This window comes from Bufo bufo, chromosome 4 (genome assembly GCF_905171765.1).
Source record: "Bufo bufo chromosome 4, aBufBuf1.1, whole genome shotgun sequence".
In the NCBI taxonomy this organism is placed as follows: Eukaryota; Metazoa; Chordata; class Amphibia; order Anura; family Bufonidae; genus Bufo; species Bufo bufo.
Window position 1 is genome coordinate 40,771,749 of NC_053392.1, and position 26,731 is coordinate 40,798,479.

The following is a 26,731-nucleotide window of genomic DNA, read 5'->3' on the forward strand; positions in this document are numbered from 1 at the left end:
AGAGATCAGTCACATGATGTACAGGAAGACTATAGGTCAGTCACATTGATGTAACAGGAAGACTAGAGGTCAGTCACATGAAGTACAGGTAGAATAGAGATCAGTCACATGATGTACAGGAAGACTATAGGTCAGTCACATGATGTACAGGTAGACTAGAGGTCAGTCACATGATGTACAGGTAGACTATAGGTTAGTCACATGATGTACAGGTAGACTAAATGGTCAGTCACATGATGTTACAGGTAGACTATAGGTCAGTCACATGATGTACAGGGTAGACTAGAGGTCAGTCACATGATGTACAGGTTACACTAGAGGTCGTATGATGGGCCAGTAGACTAGAGGTCCTATACTTGGAGGACCACCCAATACATTACCTATGGTCTTGATGACGGCCTCCTGGAACATTCTCTCCTCATGTTCTTTGATAATCTTGGACCCAATGTTGACAGCGGAGTCGTAGCTGCCGGTCAGCTCATAGTCAATACTCAGCCGCAGCTGTCTGAGCAACGTGTTTTAAACACTTCCAGCACCGTGGGCCCTGCACACAACAAACACAATTACACATTCACCTACAATTACTGGAAAAGAGGAAAACCTGGAAGGCAAATATATAGCAGAGCCCAATCTGTCAATGAAGCAGAGTTGAGCCGGCATTTAGCATTTTATACTGTGTTTAAGGCTCAGTCTGTAACCATCGCGCCTAAAAGAAATGACAAATATAACTCTGCTAAATCAGTACATATACTGAAATACTGGAATACTCACCCACAGATCCAGTGGCTGCAATGACGGCGGCTTCAGACAGGACCTCAACGATTCCAGCCCGGACAGTGGCGGCACTTTTACTGTTAGCATCCAGGTGGCTCAATAGTTGCTGTATCACCAGGTGTGAATGCTGCGGCTGTGTGATATTACAGGAGGCATAATGAGTGTGTAAGAACTGCACTGTGGAAAGGTAATATTCTTGTACATAGGAGCAGTATTATAGTAGTTATATTCCTGTACATAGGAGCAGTATTATAGTAGTTATATTCCTGTACATAGGAGCAGTATTATAGTAGTTATATTCTTGTACATAGGAGCAGCATTATAGTAGTTATATTCTTGTACATAGGAGCAGTATTATAGTAGTTATATTCCTGTACATAGGAGCAGTATTATAGTAGTTATATTCTTGTACATAGGAACAGTATTATAGTAGTTATATTCCTGTACATAGGAGCAGTATTATAGTAGTTATATTCCTGTACATAGGAGCAGTATTATAGTAGTTATATTCTTGTACATAGGAGCAGCATTATAGTAGTTATATTCTTGTACATAGGAGCAGTATTATAGTAGTTATAGTAGTTATATTCCTGTACATAGGAGCAGTATTATAGTAGTTATATTCTTGTACATAGGAGCAGTATTATAGTAGTTATATTCTTGTACATAGGAGCAGTATTATAGTAGTTATATTCCTGTACATAGGAGCAGTATTATAGTAGTTATATTCTTGTACATAGGAGCAGCATTATAGTAGTTATATTCTTGTACATAGGAGCAGTATTATAGTAGTTATATTCTTGTACATAGGAGCAGTATTATAGTAGTTATATTCTTGTACATAGGAGCAGTATTATAGTAGTTATATTCTTGTACATAGGAGCAGTATTATAGTAGTTATATTCCTGTACATAGGAGCAGTATTATAGTAGTTATATTCTTGTACATAGGAGCAGTATTATAGTAGTTATATTCTTGTACATAGGAGCAGTATTATAGTAGTTATATTCTTGTACATAGGAGCAGTATTATAGTAGTTATATTCCTGTACATAGGAGGCAGTATTATAGTAGTTATATTCTTGTACATAGGAGCATTATTATAGTAGTTATATTCTTGTACATAGGAGCAGTATTATAGTAGTTATATTCTTGTACATAGGAGCAGTATTATAGTAGTTATATTCTTGTACATAGGAGCAGTATTATAGTAGTTATATTCTTGTACATAGGAGCAGTATTATAGTAGTTATATTCTTGTACATAGGAGGCAGTATTATAGTAGTTATATTCTTGTAGCATAGGAGCAGCATTATAGTAGTTATATTCTTGTACATAGGAGCAGTATTATAGTAGTTATATTCTTGTACATAGGAGGCAGTAATTATAGTAGTTATATTCTTGTACATAGGAGCAGTATTATAGTAGTTATATTCTTGTACATAGGAGCAGTATTATAGTAGTTATATTCCTGTACATAGGGAGCAGTATTATAGTAGTTATATTCTTGTACATAGGAGCAGTATTATAGTAGTTATAATTCTTGTACATAGGAGCAGTATTATAGTAGTTTATATTCTTGTACATAGGAGCAGTTATTATAGTAGTTATATTCTTGTACATAGGAGCAGTATTATAGTAGTTATATTCTTGTACATAGGAGCAGTATTATAGTAGTTATATTCTTGTACATAGGAGCAGTATTATAGTAGTTATATTCTTGTACATAGGAGGCAGTATTATAGTAGGTTATATTCTTGTACATAGGAGGCAGTATTATAGTAGTTATATTCTTGTACATAGGAGCAGTATTATAGTAGTTATAATTGTACATAGGAGCAGTATTATAGTAGTTATATTCTTGTACATAGGAGCAGTATTATAGTAGTTATATTCTTGTACATAGGAGCAGTATTATAGTAGTTATATTCTTGTACATAGGAGGCAGTATTATAGTAGTTATATTCCTGTACATAGGAGGCATTATTATAGTAGATATATTCTTGTACATAGGAGCAGTATTATAGTAGTTATATTCTTGTACATAGGAGCAGTATTATAGTAGTTATACTCTTGTACATAGGAGCAGTATTATAGTAGTTATATTCTTGTACATAAGAGCAGTATTATAGTAGTTATTTTCTTGTACATAGGAGGCAGTATTATAGTAGTTATATTCTTGTACATAGGAGGCAGTATTATAGTAGTTATATTCTTGTACATAGGAGGCAGGTATTATAGTAGTTATATTCTTGTACATAGGAGCAGTATTATAGTAGTTATATTCTTGTACATAGGAGGCAGTATTATAGTAGTAATATTCCAGTACATAGGAGCAGTATTATAGTAGTTATATTCTTGTACATAGGAGCAGTATTATAATAGTTATATTCTTGTACATAGGAGCAGTATTATAGTAGTTATATTCTTGTACATAGGAGCAGTATTATAGTAATTATATTCTTGTACATAGGAGGCAGTATTATAGTAGTTTATATTCTTGTATATAGGAGCAGTATTATAGTAGTTATATTCTTGTAACATAGAAGCAGTATTATAGTAGTTATATTCTTGTACATAGGAGCAGTATTATAGTAGTTATATTCTTGTACATAGGAGCAGTAATAATAGTAGTTATATTCATGTACATAGGAGGTAGTATTATAGTAGTTATATTCTTGTACATAGGAGCAGTATTGTAGTAGTTATATTCTTGTACATAGGAGGCAGTATTATAGTAGTTATATTCTTGTACATAGGAGCAGTATTATAGTAGTTATATTCTTGTACATAGGAGCAGTATTATAGTAGTTATATTCTTGTACATAGGAGCAGTATTATAGTAGTTATATTCTTGTACATAGGATCAGTATTATAGTAGTTATATTCTTGTACATAGGAGGCAGTATTATAGTAGTTATATTCTTGTACATAGGAGGCAGTAATATAGTAGTTATATTCTTGTACATAGGAGCAGTATTATAGCAGTTATATTCTTGTACATAGGAGCAGTATTATAGCAGTTATATTCTTGTACCTAGGAGGCAGTATTATAGTAGTTATATTCTTGTACATAGGAGCAGTATTATAGTAGTTATATTCTTGTACATAGGAGCAGTATTATAGTAGTTATATTCTTGTACATAAGAGCAGTAGTATAGTAGTTATATTCTTGTACATAGGAGCAGTATTATAGTAGTTATATTCTTGTACATAGGAGCAGTATTATAGTAGTTATATTCTTGTACATAGGAGCAGTATTATAGTAGTTATATATATTCTTGTACATAGGAGCAGTATTATAGTAGTTATATTCTTGTACATAGGAGCAGTATTATAGTAGTTATATTCTTGTACATAAGAGCAGTATTATAGTAGTTATATTCTTGTACATAGGAGCAGTATTATAGTAGTTATATTCTTGTACATAGGAGCAGTATTATAGTAGTTATATTCTTGTACATATGATGTAGTATTATAGTAGTTATATTCTTGTACATAGGAGCAGTATTATAGTAGTTATATTCTTGTACATAGGAGACAGTATTATAGTAGTTATATTCTTGTACATAGGAGCAGTATTATAGTAGTTATATATATTCTTGTACATAGGAGCAGTATTATAGTAGTTATATTCTTGTACATAGGAGGCAGTATTATAGTAGTTATATTCTTGTACATAGGAGCAGTATTGTAGTAGTTATATTCTTGTACATAGGAGCAGTATTATAGTAGTTATATTCTTGTACATAGGAGCAGTATTATAGTAGTTATATTCTTGTACATAGGAGCAGTATTATAGTAGTTATATTCTTGTACATAGGAGCAGTATTATAGTAGTTAATATTCTTGTACATAGGAGGCAGTATTATAGTAGTTATATTTCTTGTACATAGGAGGCAGTATTATAGTAGTTATATTCTTGTACATAGGAGCAGTATTATAGTAGTTATATTCTTGTACATAGGAGCAGTATTATAGTAGTTATATTCTTGTACATAGGAGCAGTATTATAGTAGTTATATTCTTGTACATATGATGTAGTATTATAGTAGTTATATTCTTGTACATAGGAGCAGTATTATAGTAGTTATATTCTTGTACATAGGAGACAGTATTATAGTAGTTATATTCTTGTACATAGGAGCAGTATTATAGTAGTTATATATATTCTTTGTACATAGGAGCAGTATTATAGTAGTTATATTCTTGTACATAGGAGGCAGTATTATAGTAGTTATATTCTTGTACATAGGAGCAGTATTGTAGTAGTTATATTCTTGTACATAGGAGCAGTATTATAGTAGTTATATTCTTGTACATAGGAGCAGTATTATAGTAGTTATATTCTTGTACATAGGAGCAGTATTATAGTAGTTATATTCTTGTACATAGGAGCAGTATTATAGTAATTATATTCTTGTACATAGGAGGCAGTATTATAGTAGTTATATTCTTGTACATAGGAGGCAGTATTATAGTAGTTATATTCTTGTACATAGGAGGCAGTATTATAGTAGTTATATTCTTGTACATAGGAGGCAGTATTATAGTAGTTATATTCTTGTACATAGGAGCAGTATTATAGTAGTTATATTCTTGTACATAGGAGCAGTATTATAGTAGTTATATTCTTGTACATAGGAGGCAGTATTATAGCAGTTATATTCTTATACATGAGTAAAAAAAAAACTATATACAGTATGGAAAAACATGTCCATTTAGCTACTAACTACTACAGGTGAAACTTGTTAGGCCTCTTTCACACTTGCGTTGTTGGGATCCGGCGTGTACTCCATTTGCCGGAGGTGCCCGCCGGATCCGGAAAAACGCAAGTGTACTGAAAGCATTTGAAGATGGAGCCGTCTTCAAAATGCTTTCAGTGTTACTATGGCACCCAGGACGCTATTGAAGTCCTGGTTGCCATAGTAGGAGCGAGGAGCGGGGAGCGGGGGAGCGGTATACTTACAGTCCGTGCGGCTCCCCGGGCGCTCCAGAATGACGTCAGAGCGCCCCATGCGCATGGATGACGTGATCCATGCGCTTGGGGCGCCCTGACGTCACTCTGGAGCGCCCGGGGAGCCGCACGGACGGTAAGTATACTGCTCCCCCGCTACACTTTACCATGGCTGTCAGGACTTTAGCGTCTTGGCAGCCATGGTAACCACTCTGAAAAAGCTAAATGTCGGGTCCGGTAATGCGCCGAAACGACGTTTAGCTTAAGGCCGGATCCGGATCAATGCCTTCCAATGGGCATTAATTCCGGATCCGGCCTTGTGGCAAGTGTTCAGGATTTTTGGCCGGAGCAAAAAGCGCAGCATGCTGCGGTATTTTCTCCGGCCAAAAAACGTTCCGGTCCGGAACTGAAGACATCCTGATGCATCCTGAACGGATTTCTCTCCATTCAGAATGCATTAGGATAAAAACTGATCAGGATTCTTCCGGCATAGAGCCCCGACGACGGAACTCTATGCCGGAAGAAAAGAACAAACGCAAGTGTGAAAGGGCCCTAAATCAAATTTAAAAAACAACAACCGCAAAAACGAACGTTTTTTTTTTAATGCAGTTTTAACCAAACCAACTGAAAACAGCCTTAAAATTATAAAACATACATTTAACCCTTAGAATCTTGCATGTAGTTCACTGGTACTGAGGCGGTATGCCCGATTCTCACCTGTATTGAATACATGATGATCTTAAAACATTGTATGGCGAAGACCTTGGGCTCCCAGAGGGAATGGTTATCAAGGTGCCTAAAAAAATGCAAATAAAGTCAGACCCACTTTTGCAAACAGATACCATGGGGGATGGGAGGCACTTTCGTTACATCAGATTAGTATAAGCTCTGATGTCATAAATAATTGTACAAGAAAGCTGTTGTAACTGGATAGAACTGCTGTAATGACTTGAAATTTATAGTGAAAAGGAAATGATATCATCTAGCGATGGGTTAACCAAAATAAAACGGTCAGATCTGTCCATTTTGGGGCAAAATAGTCCCAAAGGGTGAACAGGAGTCTGAAAAAACTTTGCAGATGTTGACCAAGTGGCGGTATACTCACATGAGTACAGGCTTGATGGCGTTCTTGATGTTCCCATAGGCCGCCCTCGCCCAGTAGTTCCCGCAGACATCGCTCGGCCAGTTCTGCTGGGCTTTCTTTCTCCTTGTCCGTGCCCTGCAGTGGCGATGGCGACCGACTGAAATTACAAAACAAAAGGCAATGGCCACTAGGTGTCACTGTAAGCTCCCAATAATCCAGTATGAGCTTTTCTGTTTTTCTTGTAAGTTGTATTTTTTTTATTTCGATGGTTGGCACAACGCAGCATGTTGGCGTAAATGCACAAATGGATTTAAAGGGCAATTCCGCAACTGTATGACTGCAGCACCAAGGAGGAAGCCGTGCACAGGCCACTTATTTAAAGGGGCTGATTTTTTTGGATAACTCTTCTCCATACGGAGATTACACACTTGGGTCCCCAAAATGGGAAGCCCCACTGTTAGTTAGAGCGGATGCAAAGAGTAGTTCTTGCTTTGGCGGAGTAGATGATGTGTTTACTGTAATTCTTCCTATCCCCCATTGATAACAGATGATTGTAAGGGGTCCCGATAGCTGAGGTCCTAGCCGTGGAACCCCCCTGCAATCAGATAGTTGGGGTTGACCAAAATTCACAACCCTAGGACGGTGAAGACCTGATTCCTTACAAACTTTTTGCCATTTTTTGACAACCTACTTTCCCCCACTGTTATCCAAGGGGTATTTACACCATTTCCATTGTATCCCCGGCCCCCCCGCGGTGCAGATCATGCACATGATATTTCAACAGGAATTGCTCTTTAATTTTTCATGCAGCCAATTACAGGCTCTGCAGGGTTCAGGAGACATTACTGTAACCTACAGAGCCAGTAATTAGGTTCAGACACGGAGCAAAATGATGGTCGACAACTTTGTTCCCATGCTTTTGATGCAGGAAAGGAGGACAGCTGCAATGGGGTTCTCCCACCTCCTGGGGTGCACAGCAGCTGCAGACCCCAGGTAGGCATAATTCCGACCAAGACTGAACACTCATAGGTGGTAAAATCTCCAATGTCCTCGCCCTCTTCCGTCAAGCTGATAGAAATTCTAAGCAATACGGTCACCACATCTTCTCTCAAGCAAGGAATGGCAGCCTAGAATTTCAAGAACTTGACCAAGGAGGACGTCTCAAGGACTTTTGCAAGTGAAAAAGACTCTACAAGTACAAATAAAAAGGAATAAAACATGGAAATGGAAACCTTTATGGTATTTTATGTAAAATGATGTCAGTAGGACATTAAAGGAGATTTAATATAGAAGGTGGCAAGAAGTAAGGAAAGGGAGAGGGACACCAAACATTCATACAGAGCAGAAGGTGGACAACTGTAAGATGGCCATACACATAGGTAGAAGGCAGAGGTTGTATGGACGACTGGTCATAGGACTGATCTTTTTTGTGGATGGTTACCCCAAAATCATTCTCGTTTTACCAGGGCTCTAACTGTCCTTTCTTGAAGACAAACGACTGTCCCCTTCTTCATGTGGCCTCACTGCATGGTGGTGGGGCAGACCTTGGATTATTGTGCCATGTGCCACCCTTGCTCTTGGGACATGAAGTATGACACAATCACCTTCCATGTGCCCTGAGCTCTGTAGGAAGTGGCACTGGTTCAAACACAATGACCAAGAGAGTATCCCTATATCTTCTCAAAGAAAGTGTGGTGAAGTGGTGCACCTCTACACCAGAGAGAACTGAGGAACGCAAGAACCTTCTATCATTTTAGGGGAGTAGTTTGGGTAATAGATGATCTGGTGAACCTTAAAGTATTAGTTTACCACTGGAAAGGAACATTTATAATCAAGAATCTTTGGTATAATATTTCTGTCCACTGTTTGACCAAAAAGTTGGCCATCATGGTTGACTTCTATCTCAAGGGTATGGCCAGCTTAAAAGATACAAGACCAAGGATGGGTCTACATCAGAATCTAAAGCCAATGAGCAGAGCAAATGGAACAAGAGAAAACACAATCAATGATGGTCTACACAGTGGAGACGTACACAGCAAGACCGTCCTGAGGACCTGAGGACATACCTCAAGGCTCTTCCACCTTGGACAGCCCCTTTTCCTTTCAGGATAATCCCTCCAGTACTCTGTGGCTGCCAGGTCTTAGCTTCACCCAGGACAATGGTGAAGGATGAGACGGGTAAGGCACACAGGTTCATATACATAGAACCGACAGGGCTACGGATGCAAGAAATAAACAGGTACAGAAGAAGACCGGCCGAACAAGCACAAGCAAAAAAAGACAAGAAGAATGAGAGCAAAGAGTGAGGTAAATAGCTGCAGGCAGAACATAAAGACTAGTTAGTACCTGAGCAGCTGAGACCAGGGTCAGGTCAAAACAAAACAGCAGAGAACATTAGTAACTGATGGTCTTCAGACGTAGCTCACGTCCGAGTGTCGGTCTAACATGAGCTGATCTTCAGTCGTCACATCCAGAGCTACGTAAATAGTTCTACTGGTTTCCTTTAAAGCTTGTATGTATTTGTAAGCCCCTGCTGGTTCAGTGTCTGCACAAAGGGTACTCTAAGAGCTCATGCACTGCGTTGGGTCTACCTCTGTCTATAGTTGGGTTTTAATAGTGTGCTCCATCACATACTGGATTTTACATGGTCTACAGATGTCTGCTGGTTCAGTGTCTGCACAAAGACTACCCTGATCTGGTTCATTACAGGAACTGCAGGATTTCACATCTCTCTTTAGTCTTCTGCTGGTTCATTGTCTGCATTAGGCACACTGTAATATGGTTCATTGTGGGGACTGCAGGATTGTACATGTTCTACAGATCTCTGCTGCTTCGGTGTCTGCACAACGCATACTATAATGTGTTTCCCTGTTAGGACTGCAGGAATTCACATGCATTACAGATGTCTGCTGGTTCAGTGTCTGCACAAAGACTACGCTGATCTGGTTCATCACAGGAACTGCACAATTTCACATCTCTCTTTTGTATCTTTGCTGGTTCAGTGTCTGCATAAGACGTGCCGTAATGTGGTTTATTGTGGAGACTGCAGGATTTTACAAGCTGTACAGATGTCTGCTTGCTCAGTGTCTGCATTAAGCATACTATAATGTCATGTAATGTGGCCTCTTTTGGAAACTGCAGGATTTCACATGATGTACCGGTGTCTGCTGGTTCAGGTTCTGCACTAAGAATACTTTGAAATGGTTCAATGCAGGAACTGCAGGGTTTTACATGTCTTTTTGTCTCACGTTGGTTGTTGGGACTGCAGGATTTGACATGCTCTACAGATGTCTGCTGGTTCGGTGTCTGCACAAAGCATACTGTAATGTGGTTCACTGTTAGGTTGGCAGGATTTCATTACATTACAGATGTCTGCCGGTTCAGTGTCTGCACAAAGTCTACTCTGACCTTGTTCATCACAAGAACTACACAATTTCACATCTTTTTTAGTCTCCTGCTGGTTCAGTGTCTGTATCAAGCATACTACAATATGGTTTATTGTGCATACTGCAGGATTCCACATGCTTGTTCGGTGACTGCATAATGCATACTGTAATGCAGCCTTTTTTTAAATTGCAGGAGTTCACGTGTTGTACAGGTGTCTGCTGGTTCAGGTTTTGCACTAAGCCTACTTTGAAATGGTTGTAAAGTGTTTTACATCTGTTTAGTACCACGCTGGTTCAGGGTCTGCACAACGTTGCGTTGCGGGAACACCAGCGATTTTTCCGCACGAGTGCAAAACATTGTAATACATTTTGCACTCGCATGAGAAAAATCGCGCATGTTTGGTACCCAAACCCGAACTTCTTCAAAGAAGTTCAGGCTTGGGATCGGTGTTCTGTAGATTGTATTATTTTCCCTTATAACATGGTTATAAGGGAAAATAATAGCATTCTGAATACAGAATGCATAGTAAAACAGCGCTGGAGGGGTTAAAAAAAATAAAAAATAATTTAACTCACCTTAGTCCACTTGATCGCGTAGCCCGGCATCTCCTTCTGTCTCCTTTGTTGAATAGGACCTGTGGTGAGCAATAAATACAGGAACAGGACCTTTGATGACGTCACTCCGGTCATCACATGATCCATCACCATGGTAAAAGATCATGTGACGTACCATGTGATGACCGGAGTGACCGTCATCAAAGGTCCTGTTCCTGTATTTAATGCTCACCACAGGTCCTATTCAACAAAGGAGACAGAAGGAGATGCCGGCCTACGCGATCAAGTGGACTAAGGCGAGTTTAAATTATTTATTTATTTATTTTTAACCCATCCAGCGCTGTTTTACTATGCATTCTGTATTCAGAATGCTATTATTTTCCCTTATAACCATGTTATAAGGGAAAATAATAATGATCGGGTCTCCATCCCGATCGTCTCCTAGCAACCATGCGTGAAAATCGCAACGCGATCCGCACTTGCTTGCGGATGCTTGCGATTTTCACGCAACCCTATTCATTTCTATGGGGCCTCTGCGTTACGTGAAAAACGCACAAAGAGGAGCATGCTGCGATTTTCACGCAACGCACAAGTGATGCGTGAAAATCACCGCTCGGGTGAACAGGCCCCAGGGAAATGAATGGGGTCGGGATTCAGTGCGGGTGCAATGCGTTCACCTCACGCATCGCATCGCATTCCGCGCGGAATACTCACCCGTGTGAAAGGGGCCTAAGGATTGCACATGCTCTATAGATGTCTGCTGCTTCAGTGTCTGCAAAAAGCATACTCTGATTTGTTTCAATTTTGGAACATTGTCTACACCAGGCAAATTATAATTGCTTGATGTACAGAAAAACACATCTTCAGACGAGCAATACTGTACATCATAGTAATGAGCATTACAGGCTACCGGAGAAGCTGAAGGAACATTACTGATCCCAAATCCTGACTGTGCATGTGAATGGAGCATAAAATATATAGTATAGCAAAACAGAAACAATTATACAGATTTTAAAACTATGCTGAAAATAGCAGCTACGGTATCATTAGGGTGTGAGGAGCTGTGATCTGTAAGGCTAGAGGTCAGTGCCAGGCAGGAGCTCCATAAAGCCACCGAGAGATGACTATGATAGAAGCAGAAGGCAATTAAAGCTAGAGGCCCCTGATTGTAACCTCACAGGTTTTACCATATCCCTGACAAGATCAAATGCAGGACTGTACTGGATAAAGCCAAAGGTCCTACAGTGGAGCAGGATCGGGACTGTCTACCTCCCCAGCAGGTGCAATGCATCACCTTTCTGTTTCTTCAATGTTCTGGAGGTTATACAGTAATGACGGCACAATCTTATCCATGTGCTGAGGATCCCAGATATTGGCCTGAAGCTCATCGTTCACCGTCTTCCTGACAACTCCCTGAAGACCTTTAATTCCTGCCATCCGGATCCTGAAAGTAATGAGAATACAAGAGAGATGAATACTAACATCTCAACCTGGAAATGGACCTACAGGAAATGAGAGATAGATAGATGGACATTAGATAGATAGATAGATAGATAGATAGATAGATAGATAGATAGATAGATAGATAGATAGATAGATAGATAATAGATATGACAGATAATAGATAGATAATAGATAGATAATAGATAATAGATAGATAGATAATAGATAGATAATAGATAGATAGATATGACAGATAGATAGATAGATAGATAGATAGATAGATAGATAGATAGATAGATAGATAGATAGATAATAGATAGATAATAGATATGACAGATAGATAGATAGATAGATAGATAATAGATAATAGATAGATAGATAGATAGATAATAGATATGACAGATAGATAGATAGATACAAACCGGATTCCAAAAAAGTTGGGACACTAAACAAATTGTGAATAAAAACTGAATGCAATGATGTGGAGATGGCAAATGTCAATATTTTATTTGTAATAGAACGTAGAATGACAGATCAAACGTTTAATCCGAGTAAATTAAATGTAAAATACGTTGATTCCAATTTTCACGGTGGTCAACAAATCCCAAAAAAGTTGGGACAAGTAGCAATAAGAGGCTGGAAAAAGTAAATTTGAGCATAACGAAGAGCTGGAAGACCAATTAACACTAATTAGGTCAATTGGCAACATGATTGGGTATAAAAAGAGCTTCGTCAGAGTGGCAGTGTCTCTCAGAAGCCAAGGTGGGTAGAGGATCACCAAGTCCCACAATGTTGCGCAGAAAGATAGTGGAGCAATATCAGAAAGGGTGGTTACCCAGCGAAAAATTGCAAAGACTTTGTATCTATCATCATCAACTGTGCATAACATCATCCGAAGATTCAGAGAATCTGGAACAATCTCTGTGCTTAAGGGTCAAGGCCGTAAAACCATACTAGATGCCCGTGATCTCCGGGCCCTTAAAACGACACTACACCACAAACAGGAATGCTACTGTAAAGGAAATCACAGAATGGGCTCAGGAATACTTCCAGAAACCATTGTCAGTGAACACAATCCAACCGTGCCATCCGCCGTTGCCAGCTGAAACTCTACAGTGCAAAAGAAGAAGCCATTTCTAAGCAAGATCCACAAGCTCAGGCGTTTTCACTGGGCCAGGGATCATTTAAAATGGAGTGTGGCAAAATGGAAGACTGTTCTGTGGTCAGACGAGTCACGATTCAAAGTTCTTTTTGGAAATCTGGGACGACATGTCATCCGGACCAAAGAGGACAAGGACAACCCAAGTGTGTTATCAACCGCTCAGTTCAGAAGCCTGCATCTCTGATGGTATGGGGGTTGCATGAGTGCGTGGGGCATGGGCAGCTTGCATGTCTGGAAAGGCACCATTCAATGCAGAAAAATATATTCAGGTTCTAGAACAACATATGTTCTCCATCCAGACGTCATCTCTTTCAGGGAAGACCAGACCACATTCTGCATCAATCACAACATCATGGCTGCGTAGGAGAAGGATCCGGGTACTGAAATGGCCAGTCTGCAGTCCAGATCTTTCACCTATAGAGAACATTTGGCGCATCATAAAGCGGAAGGTTGCAACAAAGAAGGACCAAGACGATTGAACAGTTAGAGGCCTGTATTAGCCAAGAATGGGAGAGCATTCCTATTTCTAAACTTGAGAAACTGGTCTCCTCGGTCCCCCAGACGTCTGTTGAGTGTTGTAAGAAGAAGGGGAGATGCCACACAGTGGTGAAAATGGCCTTTGTCCCAACTTTTTGGGGATTTTGTTGGACACCATGAAATTCTGATTCAACATATTTTTCCCTTAAAATGGTACATTTTCGCAGTGTTAAACTTTTTGTTCCGTGATTTATGTTCTATTCTGAATAAAATATTAGAAGTTGGCACCTCCACATCATTGCATTCAGTTTTTTTTCACGATTTGTATAGGGTCTCAACTTTTTTTGGAATCCGGTTATGTAGATAGATAGGAGATAGATAGATAGATAGATAGATAGATAGATAGATAGATAGATAATAGATAGATATTAGATAGGATAGACATTAGATATGTGGATGTAAGACGCACTTTACCCAATAGACTAAACAACATTGACATACAGATCCTCCTAGAAACATGGACTAAGACAGAGAATACATCCCTGGTGCCCACCGGATACAGGGAGATCTCTGTCCCTGCTCTGAAAAACAAAAGCGTCAAGTTGGGCCGGAGCTCAGGAGGAATATTAGTCTGGTATAAAGAGGAGCTCCATGAGCAGATCAGACCAGTAAAGAGAGGAGACAGCCACATCTGGGTAAGGATAGGCCGCTCCATCCTCACCTCTCCGGCTGATGTCTACCTCTGTGCAGCATACATAGCTCCATCAGAGTCTCCATACTTCAATCCCGAAAGCTTTGAGATCCTACAGAGGGAAGACGCCCATTTCCAGGCCCTGGGCAATGTTCTCATCTTTGGAGACCTCAATGCAAGGACAGGGAGGGAGAGACACTACCTGACAACTGATGACATCACAGTAAATAAAAGTGCCAAAAAATTGCTGAACTTATGTGGAAGCCTCGGACTTCATATTCTTAATAGCCGCACCAAGAAAGACTCTCTTGGTAGATATACCCTATACTCCCATGTAGGCAACAGTGTGGTAGACTATGCCATCACAGATATGGACCCAAAAAATGTTGGTGGCTTCATAGTCACCCCACAGACACACCTGTCAGACCACAACCAACTGCTCCTATACATTAAATCCACAAGTAAACTACCGGCACAAACATCTCAGCAGACCGGCCTCTTTAACCTACCTCCATCTTTTAAATGGTCCAAGATGTCAGCCCAAAAGTATATGGAGACCATAAACAGTGCAGAAATCCAGGATCCATAACTTCCATAGGAAAGTGTATGAGCTGAACCCAGAAGGAGTAAATCTCGCGGTAAGGGACTTTAATAATATACTTTACACCATGGCGGAAATGTCTGACCTCAAAAGATGCAACAAAAGGCCAAAAAAGCAACAACCCAACAGTTGGTTTCGACCGGGAGTGTAAAGATATAAGGAAGGCGCTAAGAATGGCCTCAAAATAGGAAACACCAAGATCCGAACAACCCCAGTCGGAGGAAAGCCTACAACAACATACAAAGGCAATACAAAAATATCCTCAGAAAGAAAAAGCAAGGCAACATTTCAAACAAGGCTCCTCTAACTCCCAAGATGCTCTCCAGGACAACTGCTTCTGGGAACTATGGAAGCAGATGGACAAAACCAGCAAGAACACCAACCTCCACATCCAAAACGGCAACATCTGGCTCCAGTAAGAATATGGAGGAAAAAAATCAAAGATTTCCAAAACCCTCTAGACAGACCGATCACACTGCAGGAGATAACAGAGAGGATCTCAATGATAAAGAGTAAAAAAGCCAGCGGCCCAGATGGGATCCTCCCAGAAATGATCAAATACAGCCCGCCAGGTATCCAGGCCGCATTAGTAAAACTCTACAATGTTGTGCTGAGTGCCGGCTACTTCCCCCAGAGCTGGAACCAGGGCATCATCTCCCCCATGCACAAGAGCGGAGACAGGTACGACCCAGCCAACTATAGAGGGATATGTGTCAGCAGCCACCTGGGGAAACTCCTCGGCAGTATCCTGAATAAGAGAATCCTCCGCTTCCTCACCCAGCACAACATCCCCAGCAGAAGCCAAGCAGGCTTCATACCAAACCAAACCACCGCACCATGGACCACATCTACACCCTGCAGAGCCTCATCAAGAGCCATGTCCACAATACAAAGCATGGAAAGATCTATGCCTGCTTTGTGGGCTTTAAGAAGGCCTTCGACTCAGTGTGGCATCCGGGCCTATTCCTGAAACTTCTTGAAAGCGGAATAGGAGGAAAAACATATGATGTCATCAGGAGTTCCTACACTGAGAACAGATGCAGCGTGAAGGTAAATGAGAGGAGAATGGCTTATTTCCGGCAGAGCTGAGGAATCAGACAGGGCTGCAGCCTCAGTCCAACCCTCTAACATCTACATCAATGAGCTGGCGGCGGCTCCGGAGTCCTCCTCAGCACCTGTTCTCACCCTCCATGACACCGAGGTGAAATTTCTCCTTTATGCAGATGATCTTCTGCTACTATCGCCAACTGAGAAAGGTCTCCAAGATAACCTGAAAATCCTGGAGAAGTTCAGTAACACGTGGGCACTGCCCATCAATCCAAAGAAAACCAACATCATGGTATTCCAGAAAAGGAACCGGAAAGCAGCCGGGCGTCTTCCCTTCCTGCTAAGCAACTGTCCACTTTAAGAAACCGACAGCTACACTTACCTGGGCCCAGAAATCAGCCAATCAGGGAGTTTTAAGAAACATGGAAACACTGAAAGACAAGGCGAGCAAAACCTTCTATGCCATCAGAAGGCGTCTGTATCACCTTAAAGCACCAGTGACCGTCTGGCTTAAAATCCTTGACACCATCATCACCCCGATCCTCCTGTATGGCAGCGAAGTCTGGGGCCCAGACATATACCCAGAGCGGGCAAAGTGGGACTCTGGGCCAACAGAACTATTCCACCCAGAACTCTGCAAACACTTTCTCCAGGTCCACAGGAGCACCTCAAACAGCGCCTGTCGAGCAGAACTGGGCAGATTCCCACTCTACTTTGCTGTCCAGAAGAGGGCGCTATCATTCAGAGCCCATCTTCATAGCAGCAGTCCCAGCTCCTACCATCACAAAGCTTTGCTACACCAAGAATCCCCAGAAAGACAAAGCACCCTGCAACAAGTCACCGAAACCCAGCCTGCCCAAGCCACCAACCAGTACAGCCTGACAAAGGGTGAAATCCAGAGGACGATGCACAAGTACAAAGAGGAATATATTAGCGTCTGGAGGAACGACATAAGAACATCCCAGAAGCTGACAGTATACCAGAGCCTGCAGAGGGAGTACAAACTGCCCCATATCTGGAGAAATTCCCCAATCCCAGAGACTGACAGATCCTGAGCCGGTACAGACTGAGCGCCCACAGCCTGCTCATTGAATCCGGGCGTCACCGGCAGAGGTACATGCCCAGGGGGAGCAGACTGTGCCAGCAGTGCGACCAGGAGGCCGTGGAGGATGAGGCTCATTTCCTGCTGCGGTGCCCCAAATACTCAGCAGTGAGGGAGACTCACTTCAGGAGACTGTCTGATCTCTGCCCAGACTTCATCTCCATGGAGGAGGAAGAGAGACTCTCCATACTGCTGGGGGAAGAGGAGAACACAGCGGCCACAGCAGCACAATGTATTACTGCCTGCCATAGACTGAGAGGAGCCTGATATACCATGGACTCCTGTACCCCCACCCTGTATATGTCCCCATCCCCCAACCCTACTCAATTATTTCCCACTTGCTTTGGCAATGCTAAATGTATTTAGTCCTGCCAAATAAAGCTGATTTGAATTTGATTTGACATGAGATACATATATAGATAGATATTAGATGGATAAATAGATAGACAGATAGATATTAATTAGATAGATATGAGATAGATATTAGATAATATAGATGCTTTGGCAATACTAATGTATAATTTAGACCTGCCAATAAAGCTTTTTTGATTGATTGATTGATTGATTGGTAGACATTAGATAGATATGAGAGATAGATCTGTCTATCTATCTATCTCATAGCTATGTATCTCCTATCTATCTATCTATCTATCTATCTATCTATCTATCTATCTATCTATCTATGTCACTGGACATACACAATCATCAGAAAGGGGTATTTTTTAATCTTAATATTCTTAATAAACATTTTTTTATTTCAGTACTATACCATGGAAAATGAAATAGTAAATCTTGTCCTGCAGCAGTCCACACAGAAAGTTACAACTCCTATATAGATAGGTAATACATTGTCAGACTACTGCTGCTGTGAGGGGCAGATTGGAATTCAGAGAGAGAGAGAAGGAACCATCTGTGGAGCCAGAGAAAAATGAAGGCTGTAGAAGACCAATGTTCGGAAACATTTAATAAAGACCAATTGGGAAATATTTACACCAAAATAAGTAGAAGGCAGTAATAAAAATTTCCCCAAAGGTGTTAATGGCCTTTAACTATTGGATAGCTGGGAATTTAACTCAACACCTGTGAACACCAGGGGCTTAGGCATGAAAATCACTGGACGGCAGGAAATATGAAAAAAATACACTACAGAATGGCCTGAGGTATCAATCCACCAGACAACTGGGCCTGAGCCACCAAAACACTAGACAACTGGGCCTGAGCCACCAAAACACTAGACAACTGGGCCTGAGCCATCAAAACACTAGACAACTGGGCCTGAGCCATCAAAACACTAGACACCTGGGCCTGAGCCATCAAAACACTAGACACCTGGGCCTGAGCCATCAAAACACTAGACACCTGGGCCTGAGCAATCAAAACACTAGACACCTGGGCCTGAGCAATCAAAACACTAGACACCAAGGACTGAGCCACCAAAACACTAGACACCAGGGGCCTGAGCCATTAAAACACTAGACACCAAGGGCTGAGCCACCAAAACACTAGACACCTGGGCAGGAAATATGGAAAAAACTACACTACAGAAGGGCCTGAAGTATCAATCCACCAGACAACAGGGCGTGAGCCACCAAAATACTAGATACCTGGGCCTGAGCAACCAAAACACTAGACACTTGGGCCTGAGCCACCAGGGCCTAAGCCTCCAAAACACTAGACACCAGGGCCTGATGTATCAATCCACCAGACACCATTGGCTGAGCCACCAAAACACTAGACACCAGGGCCTGATGTATCAATCCACCAGACACCATTGGCTGAGCCACCAAAACACTAGACACCAGGGCCTGATGTATCAATCCACCAGACACCAGGGCCTGAGCCATCAAAACACTAGACACCTGGGCAGGAAATATGAAAAAACTACACTACAGAAAGGCTTGAAGTATCAATCCACCAGACAACACAATCCACCAGACAACAGGGCGTGAGCCACCAAAACACTAGACACCTGGGCCTGAGCAACCAAAACACTAGACATCAGGGCCTGATGTATCAATCCACCAGACACCAGGGCCTGAGCCACCAAAACACTAGACACCTGGACCTGAGCCACCAAAACACTAGACACTATTGGCTGAGCCACCAAAACATTAGACACCTGGACCCGAGCCACCAAAACACTAGACACTTGGGCCTGAGCCACCAAAACACTAGACACCTGGGCCTGAGCCACCAAAACACTAGACACCAAGAGCTGAGTCACCAAAACACTGGACACCTGGGCCTGATGTATCAATCCACCAGACACCAGGGCCTGAGCCACCAAAACACTAGACACCTGGACCTGAGCCACCAAAACACTAGACACTATTGGCTGAGCCACCAAAATATTAGACACCTGGACCCGAGCCACCAAAACACTAGACACTTGGGCCTGAGCCACCAAAACACTAGACACCTGGGCCTGAGCCACCAAAACACTAGACACCAAGAGCTGAGTCACCAAAACACTGGACACCTGGGCCTGAGCCACCAAAACATTGGACACCTGGGCCTGAGCCACCAAAACACTAGACACCAGGGCCTGAGCCACCAAAACACTAGACACCAAGGGCTGAGCCACCAAAACACTAGACACCTGGGCAGGAAATATGAAAAAACTACACTACAGAAGGGACTGAGGTATCAAAACACTAGACACCTAGGCCTGAGCCACCAGAGAAATGGACAATAACAACAATGACACCAGGATTGAGGCAGCAAACTACTGGGGTTGGGGCGTGGTTCTTATAGATGATCCCAATATCACATGTGAGATGTCTTGGTACTTTTAATTTATTTTTTTATTTTTTAAAGGAACGTTTATATAAACACATCAAAGAAAAAACAAAGACCATAAAGTAAATAGAAAAGAAATAAATGTGCGGTCACGGGCAGATGACACACGGAAGAGCAGAGCGACCGCTGAGAACAAAAGGAAGAATCAGAAGCAATCAGAGGAAGGACTATCGGGGTAAGGGCCCAGAATCAGCGGCAGCACTAGCACAACCAGGGGCCCCAAACCTCATCACATTTATCTGGACACCCCCGGGACATGTACCTGAGCCTATACAACAGCAGAGCCTTGTTGACTACCTTGATCCAAGCCGACCTGGTGGGTTTTTTTTTGAAGGGGGGGGGGGTTCTAACCCTCTTAGCATAATACAACAGCAACCTACATAAGGTACAAAGGGCCACACTCCTCTGCTAAACCAAACAGCACACGACGTTGTGGTACTTACTTTGTCCTGATCTCCATATCTTCATAGCTAGAGTGACACATCTCGCTGAAGCGGGACACAAAGAAGTCGTAGCTGCGGTGGTAGGACGGGGTGTCCTCTTCTATGTTGGCAAACTTAACAAACTGCAGGACAAAACGGTGAGAACGGATCAGTGCAATCTTATACATAATACAGATATAACACAACAGGACTACAGAGTTTGTGAATTCTCAAGATTTCATAAAAAATGTTGGAATTTCTGCATAGATTTAGCGATACTGCCTGCTGAGCTGTGTATCTAATCCAATCCTGTGTGATACTGCCTGCTGAGCTGTGTATCTAATCCAATCCTGTGTGATACTGCCTGCTGAGCTGTGTATCTAATCCAATCCTGTGTGATACTGTCTGCTGAGCTGTGTATCTAATCCAATCCTGTGTGATACTGCCTGCTGAGCTGTGTATCTAATCCTATCCTGTGCGATACTGCCTGCTGAGCTCTGTATCCAATCCTATCATGTGTGATACTGCCTGCTGAGCTGTGTATCTAATCCTATTCTGTGTGATACTGTCTGCTGAGCTGTGTATCTAATCCTATCATGTGTGATACTGCCTGCTGAGCTGTGTATCTAATCCTATCCTGTGTGATACTGCCTGCTGAGCTGTGTATCTAATCCTACTATGTGTGATACTGTACGCTGAGCTGTGTATCTAATCCTATCATGTGTGATACTGCCTGCTGAGCTGTGTATCTAATCCTATTCTGTGTGATACTGTCTGCTGAGCTGTGTATCTAATCCTATCATGTGTGATACTGCCTGCTGAGCTGTGTATCTAATCCTATTCTGTGTGATACTGTCTGCTGAGCTGTGTATCTAATCCTACTATGTGTGATACTGTCTGCTGTGCATCTAATCCTATCATGTGTGATACTGCCTGCTGAGCTGTGTATCTAATCCTACTATGTGTAATACTGCCTGCTGAGCTGTGTATCTAATCCTATCCTGTGTGATACTGTCTGCTGAGCTGTGTATCTAATCCTATCATGTGTGATACTGTCTGCTGAGCTGTGTATCTAATCCTATCATGTGTGATACTGACTGCTGAACTGTGTATATAATCCTATCATGTGTGATACTGTCTGCTGAGCTGTGTATCTAATCCTATCCTGTGTGATACTGTCTGCTGAGCTGTGTATCTAATCCTATCATGTGTGATACTGTCTGCTGAGCTGTGTATCTAATCCTATCTTCTGTGATACTGCTTGCTGAGCTGTGTATCTAATCCTATCCTGTGTGATACTGCCTGCTGAGCTGTGTATCTAATCCTATCCTGTGTGATACTGTCTGCTGAGCTGTGTATCTAATCCTATCCTGTGTGATACTGTCTGCTGACCTTCTGTATCTAAGCCTATCATGTGTGATACTGTCTGCTGAGCTGTGTATCTAATCCTATCCTGTGTGATACTGTCTGCTGAGCTGTGTATCTAATCCTATCCTGTGTGATACTGTCTGCTGAGCTGTGTATCTAATCCTATCTTCTGTGATACTGCTTGCTGAGCTGTGTATCTAATCCTATCCTGTGTGATACTGCCTGCTGAGCTGTGTATCTAATCCTATCCTGTGTGATACCGTCTGCTGAGCTGTGTATCTAATCCTATCCTGTGTGATACTGTCTGCTGAGCTGTGTATCTAATCCTATCCTGTGTGATACTGTCTGCTGACCTTCTGTATCTAAGCCTATCATGTGTGATACTGTCTGCTGAGCTGTGTATCTAATCCTATCCTGTGTGATACTGTCTGCTGAGCTGTGTATCTAATCCTATCCTGTGTGATACTGTTTGCTGAGCTGTGTATCTAATCCTATCCTGTGTGATACTGTCTGCTGAGCTGTGTATCTAATCCTATCCTGTGTGATACTGTCTGTTGAGCTGTGTATCTAATCCTATCATGTGTGATACTGTCTGCTGAGCTGTGTATCTAATCCTATCCTGTGTGATACTGTCTGCTGACCTTCTGTATCTAAGCCTATCATGTGTGATACTGTCTGTTGAGCTGTGTATCTAATCCTATCATGTGTGATACTGTCTGCTGAGCTGTGTATCTAATCCTATCCTGTGTGATACTGTCTGCTGAGCTGTGTATCTAATCCTATCATGTGTGATACTGTCTGCTGAGCTGTGTATCTAATCCTATCATGTGTGATACTGTCTGCTGAGCTGTGTATCTAATCCTATCCTGTGAGATACTGTCTGCTGAGCTGTGTATCTAATCCTATCCTGTGAGATACTGTCTGCTGAGCTGTGTATCTAATCCTATCAACTGTGAATTGGGGGCTTTGCCCGCTCTCTGATGATTTGGGGGCTTTGCTCGCTCTCTGATGATTTGGGGGCTTTGCCCGCTCTCTGATGATTTGGAGCTTTGCCCGCTCTCTGATGATTTGGGGGCTTTGCCCGCTCTCTGATGATTTGGGGGCTTTGCCCGCTTTCTGATGTTGCGGTGGTCTGGCTCCCTTCCACCGCCGCCTGGCTACACGCACCATGTGGCGGCATACTCACAGAATTCGTCCCCAGGATCTGGAGGTTTGGCTTCTCGGACTCCAGCAGTTTGGCCACCATCTTCAGAAAACTCTCCACGAACAGGTTAATACTTTGGCAATGACAGGCCATGAGGAGCTGGTCCAGGGCCTCCATGGCGATGCAGACGTAGCTAGGAGAGAAGACGAGGAAGGTGACGTCCCAGGGAACTTATATGTTGGCATGGTGGCCTAATCACACAGCTGCAGTCTGTTACAATGTATCAGTGAAGGACTGGGTTCCAGGACAGAACAAAGGCCCATTTTGCTGTTTGGTTCGCAGAGGATTTCCTAGGGCTGCATTGTAACAAACCCTCAGCTGTGCTATCAGGACAAGTGAAATGAAAGCAAAGGCCTTCATTGCTCTGCTGGTCACTGGCTAATTATGGACCTTCAATGTGTATTCTTGGGGAAAGGGTTAATCCGCTATATGTACAGCACAGAGCACACCGCCGGGGGCGAGCATTACACGTCACCTGTGCATACTAGATGTCATCAGCGCATAATACCTGTCACCAGCACATACTACACATCACCAGCACATACTACACATCACCAGCACATACTAGATGTCATCAGCGCATAATACCTGTCACCAGCACATACTACACATCACCAGCACATACTAGATGTCATCAGCGCATAATACCTGTCACCAGCACATACTACATGTCACCAGAGCATACTACACGTCACCTGTGCATACTAGATGTCATCAGCGCATAATACCTGTCACCAGCACATACTACATGTCACCAGCACATACTACATGTCACCAGCACATACTACATGTCACCAGCACATACTACCTGTCACCAGCACATACTACATGTCACCAGGGCATAATAAACGTCACCAGCACACATACTACACATCACCAGCACATACTACATGTCACCAGCACATACTACACATCACCAGCACATACTAGATGTCATCAGCGCATAATACACGTCACCAGCACATACTACACATTACCAACGCATGCTACATATGTTATAATAATTAAATGTAGGCATGCTACATATTATCAGCGCATACTACATGTCACCAGAGCATAATACACATCACCAGAGCATAATACACGTCACCAGCACATACTACATGTCACCAGAGCATAATACACGTCACCAGCACATACTACATGTCACCAGCGCATGCTACATGTCCCTATTGCATACTACACGTCACCATCACATACTACACACCACCCGTACATACTAAATGGTAAAACACTCGGTAACACTGACATGGAAAAGGATCTAGGAATTTTAATAAACAGCAAACTAAGCAGCAAAAACCAGTGTCAGGCAGCTGCTGCCAAGGCCAATAAGATAATAGGTTGCATCAGAAGGGGCATAGATGCCCGTGATGAGAACATAGTCCTACCACTTTACAAATCACTGGTCAGACCACACATGGAGTACTGTGTACAGTTCTGGGCTCCTGTGAACAAGGCAGACATAGCAGAGCTGGAGAGGGTCCAGAGGAGGGCAACTAAAGGAATAACTGGAATGGGGCAACTACAGTACCCTGAAAGATTATCAAAATTAGGGTTATTCACTTTAGAAAAAAGACGACTGAGGGGAGATCTAATTACTATGTATAAATATATCAGGGGTCAGTACAGAGATCTCTCCCATCATCTATTTATCCCCAGGACTGTGACTGTGACGAGGGGACATCCTCTGCGTCTGGAGGAAAGAAGGTTTGTACACAAACATAGAAGAGGAATCTTTACGGTAAGAGCAGTGAGACTATGGAACTCTCTGCCTGAGGAGGTGGTGATGGTGAGTACAATAAAGGAATTCAAGAGGGGCCTGGACGTATTTCTGGAGTGTAATAATATTACAGACTATAGCTACTAGAGAGGGGTCGGTGATCCAGGGAGTTATTCTGATGCCTGATTGGAGTTTTTTCCCCTAAAGTGAGGAAAATTGGCTTCTACCTCACAGGGGTTTGTCCTCTTCTGCATCAGGCTGAGCTGGATGGACACTATGTGACGTCTGTTGCTTTATTGTTATCACGCTGTATATGTTTTTTACCATGCAGCAGACTCCGCTTTCCTGTATAGGGTAAATTAAGGTATGCCAACACATGCCACCCAAACCTATGCCAAAGGAAACTCATTTGGCATATGGCGGGTGCATGGGGGCCTGTGGACTGTTTGCCGTGTACACTGGGAGCTCTGTCACTGCACACAGCAAATATGTGCAAATACAAGACTTATGGTGCCAGGTACAGTGCGACCCGTCTATCAATGCCAGCCATAGTGTGTTCCCTGGTGCCACACTAGATGCCACCTATGTGTCACCCACAATGTTCACTAGCCCCCCCGCTGTCAGCCAGAATCTCCTCATGCGTCACCTGCCCCATTCTCCTGACCTCCTCTGTCAAAGGTGGAGAAGAGCGGCGCCTGTGTACTACTGATCAATGCTGGACAATACTGCCTATGGGTCAGCCGTACATAGAAGCAACATTGTCTGCTCCTGAGAAGATACATTATCACCTGACTATTATATCTCCAGAAACCACGAGTGACACATAAGATCCCTACTGCTAAGGATAGAGAGGCAGGAGGACAACACCCATAGAAAGCCCCAGGAACATCACTAGATGGAAGGCGGTTATCTGTGGTGTTACATAGGACTGCAGGTGACATCTACTACATTATCTGTACTCAGAGAGTTATCACTGTGTTATCTGGGGTGTTACATAGGACTGCAGGTGACATCTACTACATTATCTGTACTCAGAGAGTTATCACTGTGTTATCTGTGGTGTTACATAGGACTGCAGGTGACATCTACTACATTATCTGTACTCAGAGAGTTATCACTGTGTTATCTGTGGTGTTACATAGGACTGCAGGTGACATCTACTACATTATCTGTACTCAGAGAGTTATCACTGTGTTATCTGTGGTGTTACATAGGACTGCAGGTGACATCTACTACATTATCTGTACTCAGAGAGTTATCACTGTGTTATCTGTGGTGTTACATAGGACTGCAGGTGACATCTACTACATTATCTGTACTCAGAGAGTTATCACTGTGTTATCTGTGGTGTTACATAGGACTGCAGGTGACATCTACTACATTATCTGTACTCAGAGAGTTATCACTGTGTTATCTGTGGTGTTACATAGGACTGCAGGTGACATCTACTACACTATCTGTACTCAGAGAGTTATCACCATGTTATCTGTGGTGTTACATAGGACTGCAGGTGACATCTACTACATTATCTGTTTTCAGAGAGTTATCACTGTGTTATCTGTGGTGTTACATAGGACTGCAAGTGACATCTACTACACTATCTGTACTCAGAGAGTTATTACTGTGTTATCTGTGGTGTTACATAGGACTGCAGGTGACATCTACTACATTATCTGTACTCAGAGAGTTATCTCTGTGTTATCTGTGGTGTTACATAGGACTGCAGGTGACATCTACTACATTATCTGTACTCAGAGAGTTATCACTGTGTTATCTGTGGTGTTACATAGGACTGCAGGTGACATCTACTACATTATCTGTACTCAGAGAGTTATCACTGTGTTATCTGTGGTGTTACATAGGACTGCAGGTGACATCTACTACATTATCTGTACTCAGAGAGTTATCCCTGTTTTATCTGTGGTGTTACATAGGACTGC

The 26,731-nt window shown here is 42.3% G+C and overlaps 1 protein-coding gene across 1 annotated transcript in view; it reads right to left on the bottom strand.

Moving 5' to 3' along the window:
- Window positions 1–26,731, bottom strand: part of EFR3B (EFR3 homolog B) — a 132,229-nt gene that overhangs the window by 38,710 nt on the left and 66,788 nt on the right. Inside the window, 9 exon segments of the mRNA XM_040427122.1 lie at window positions 381–519; window positions 522–544; window positions 772–907; window positions 6,448–6,526; window positions 6,836–6,882; window positions 6,884–6,971; window positions 12,050–12,199; window positions 20,521–20,642; window positions 23,054–23,204. Of these exon segments, the coding sequence (XP_040283056.1) occupies window positions 381–519; window positions 522–544; window positions 772–907; window positions 6,448–6,526; window positions 6,836–6,882; window positions 6,884–6,971; window positions 12,050–12,199; window positions 20,521–20,642; window positions 23,054–23,204 (935 nt within the window).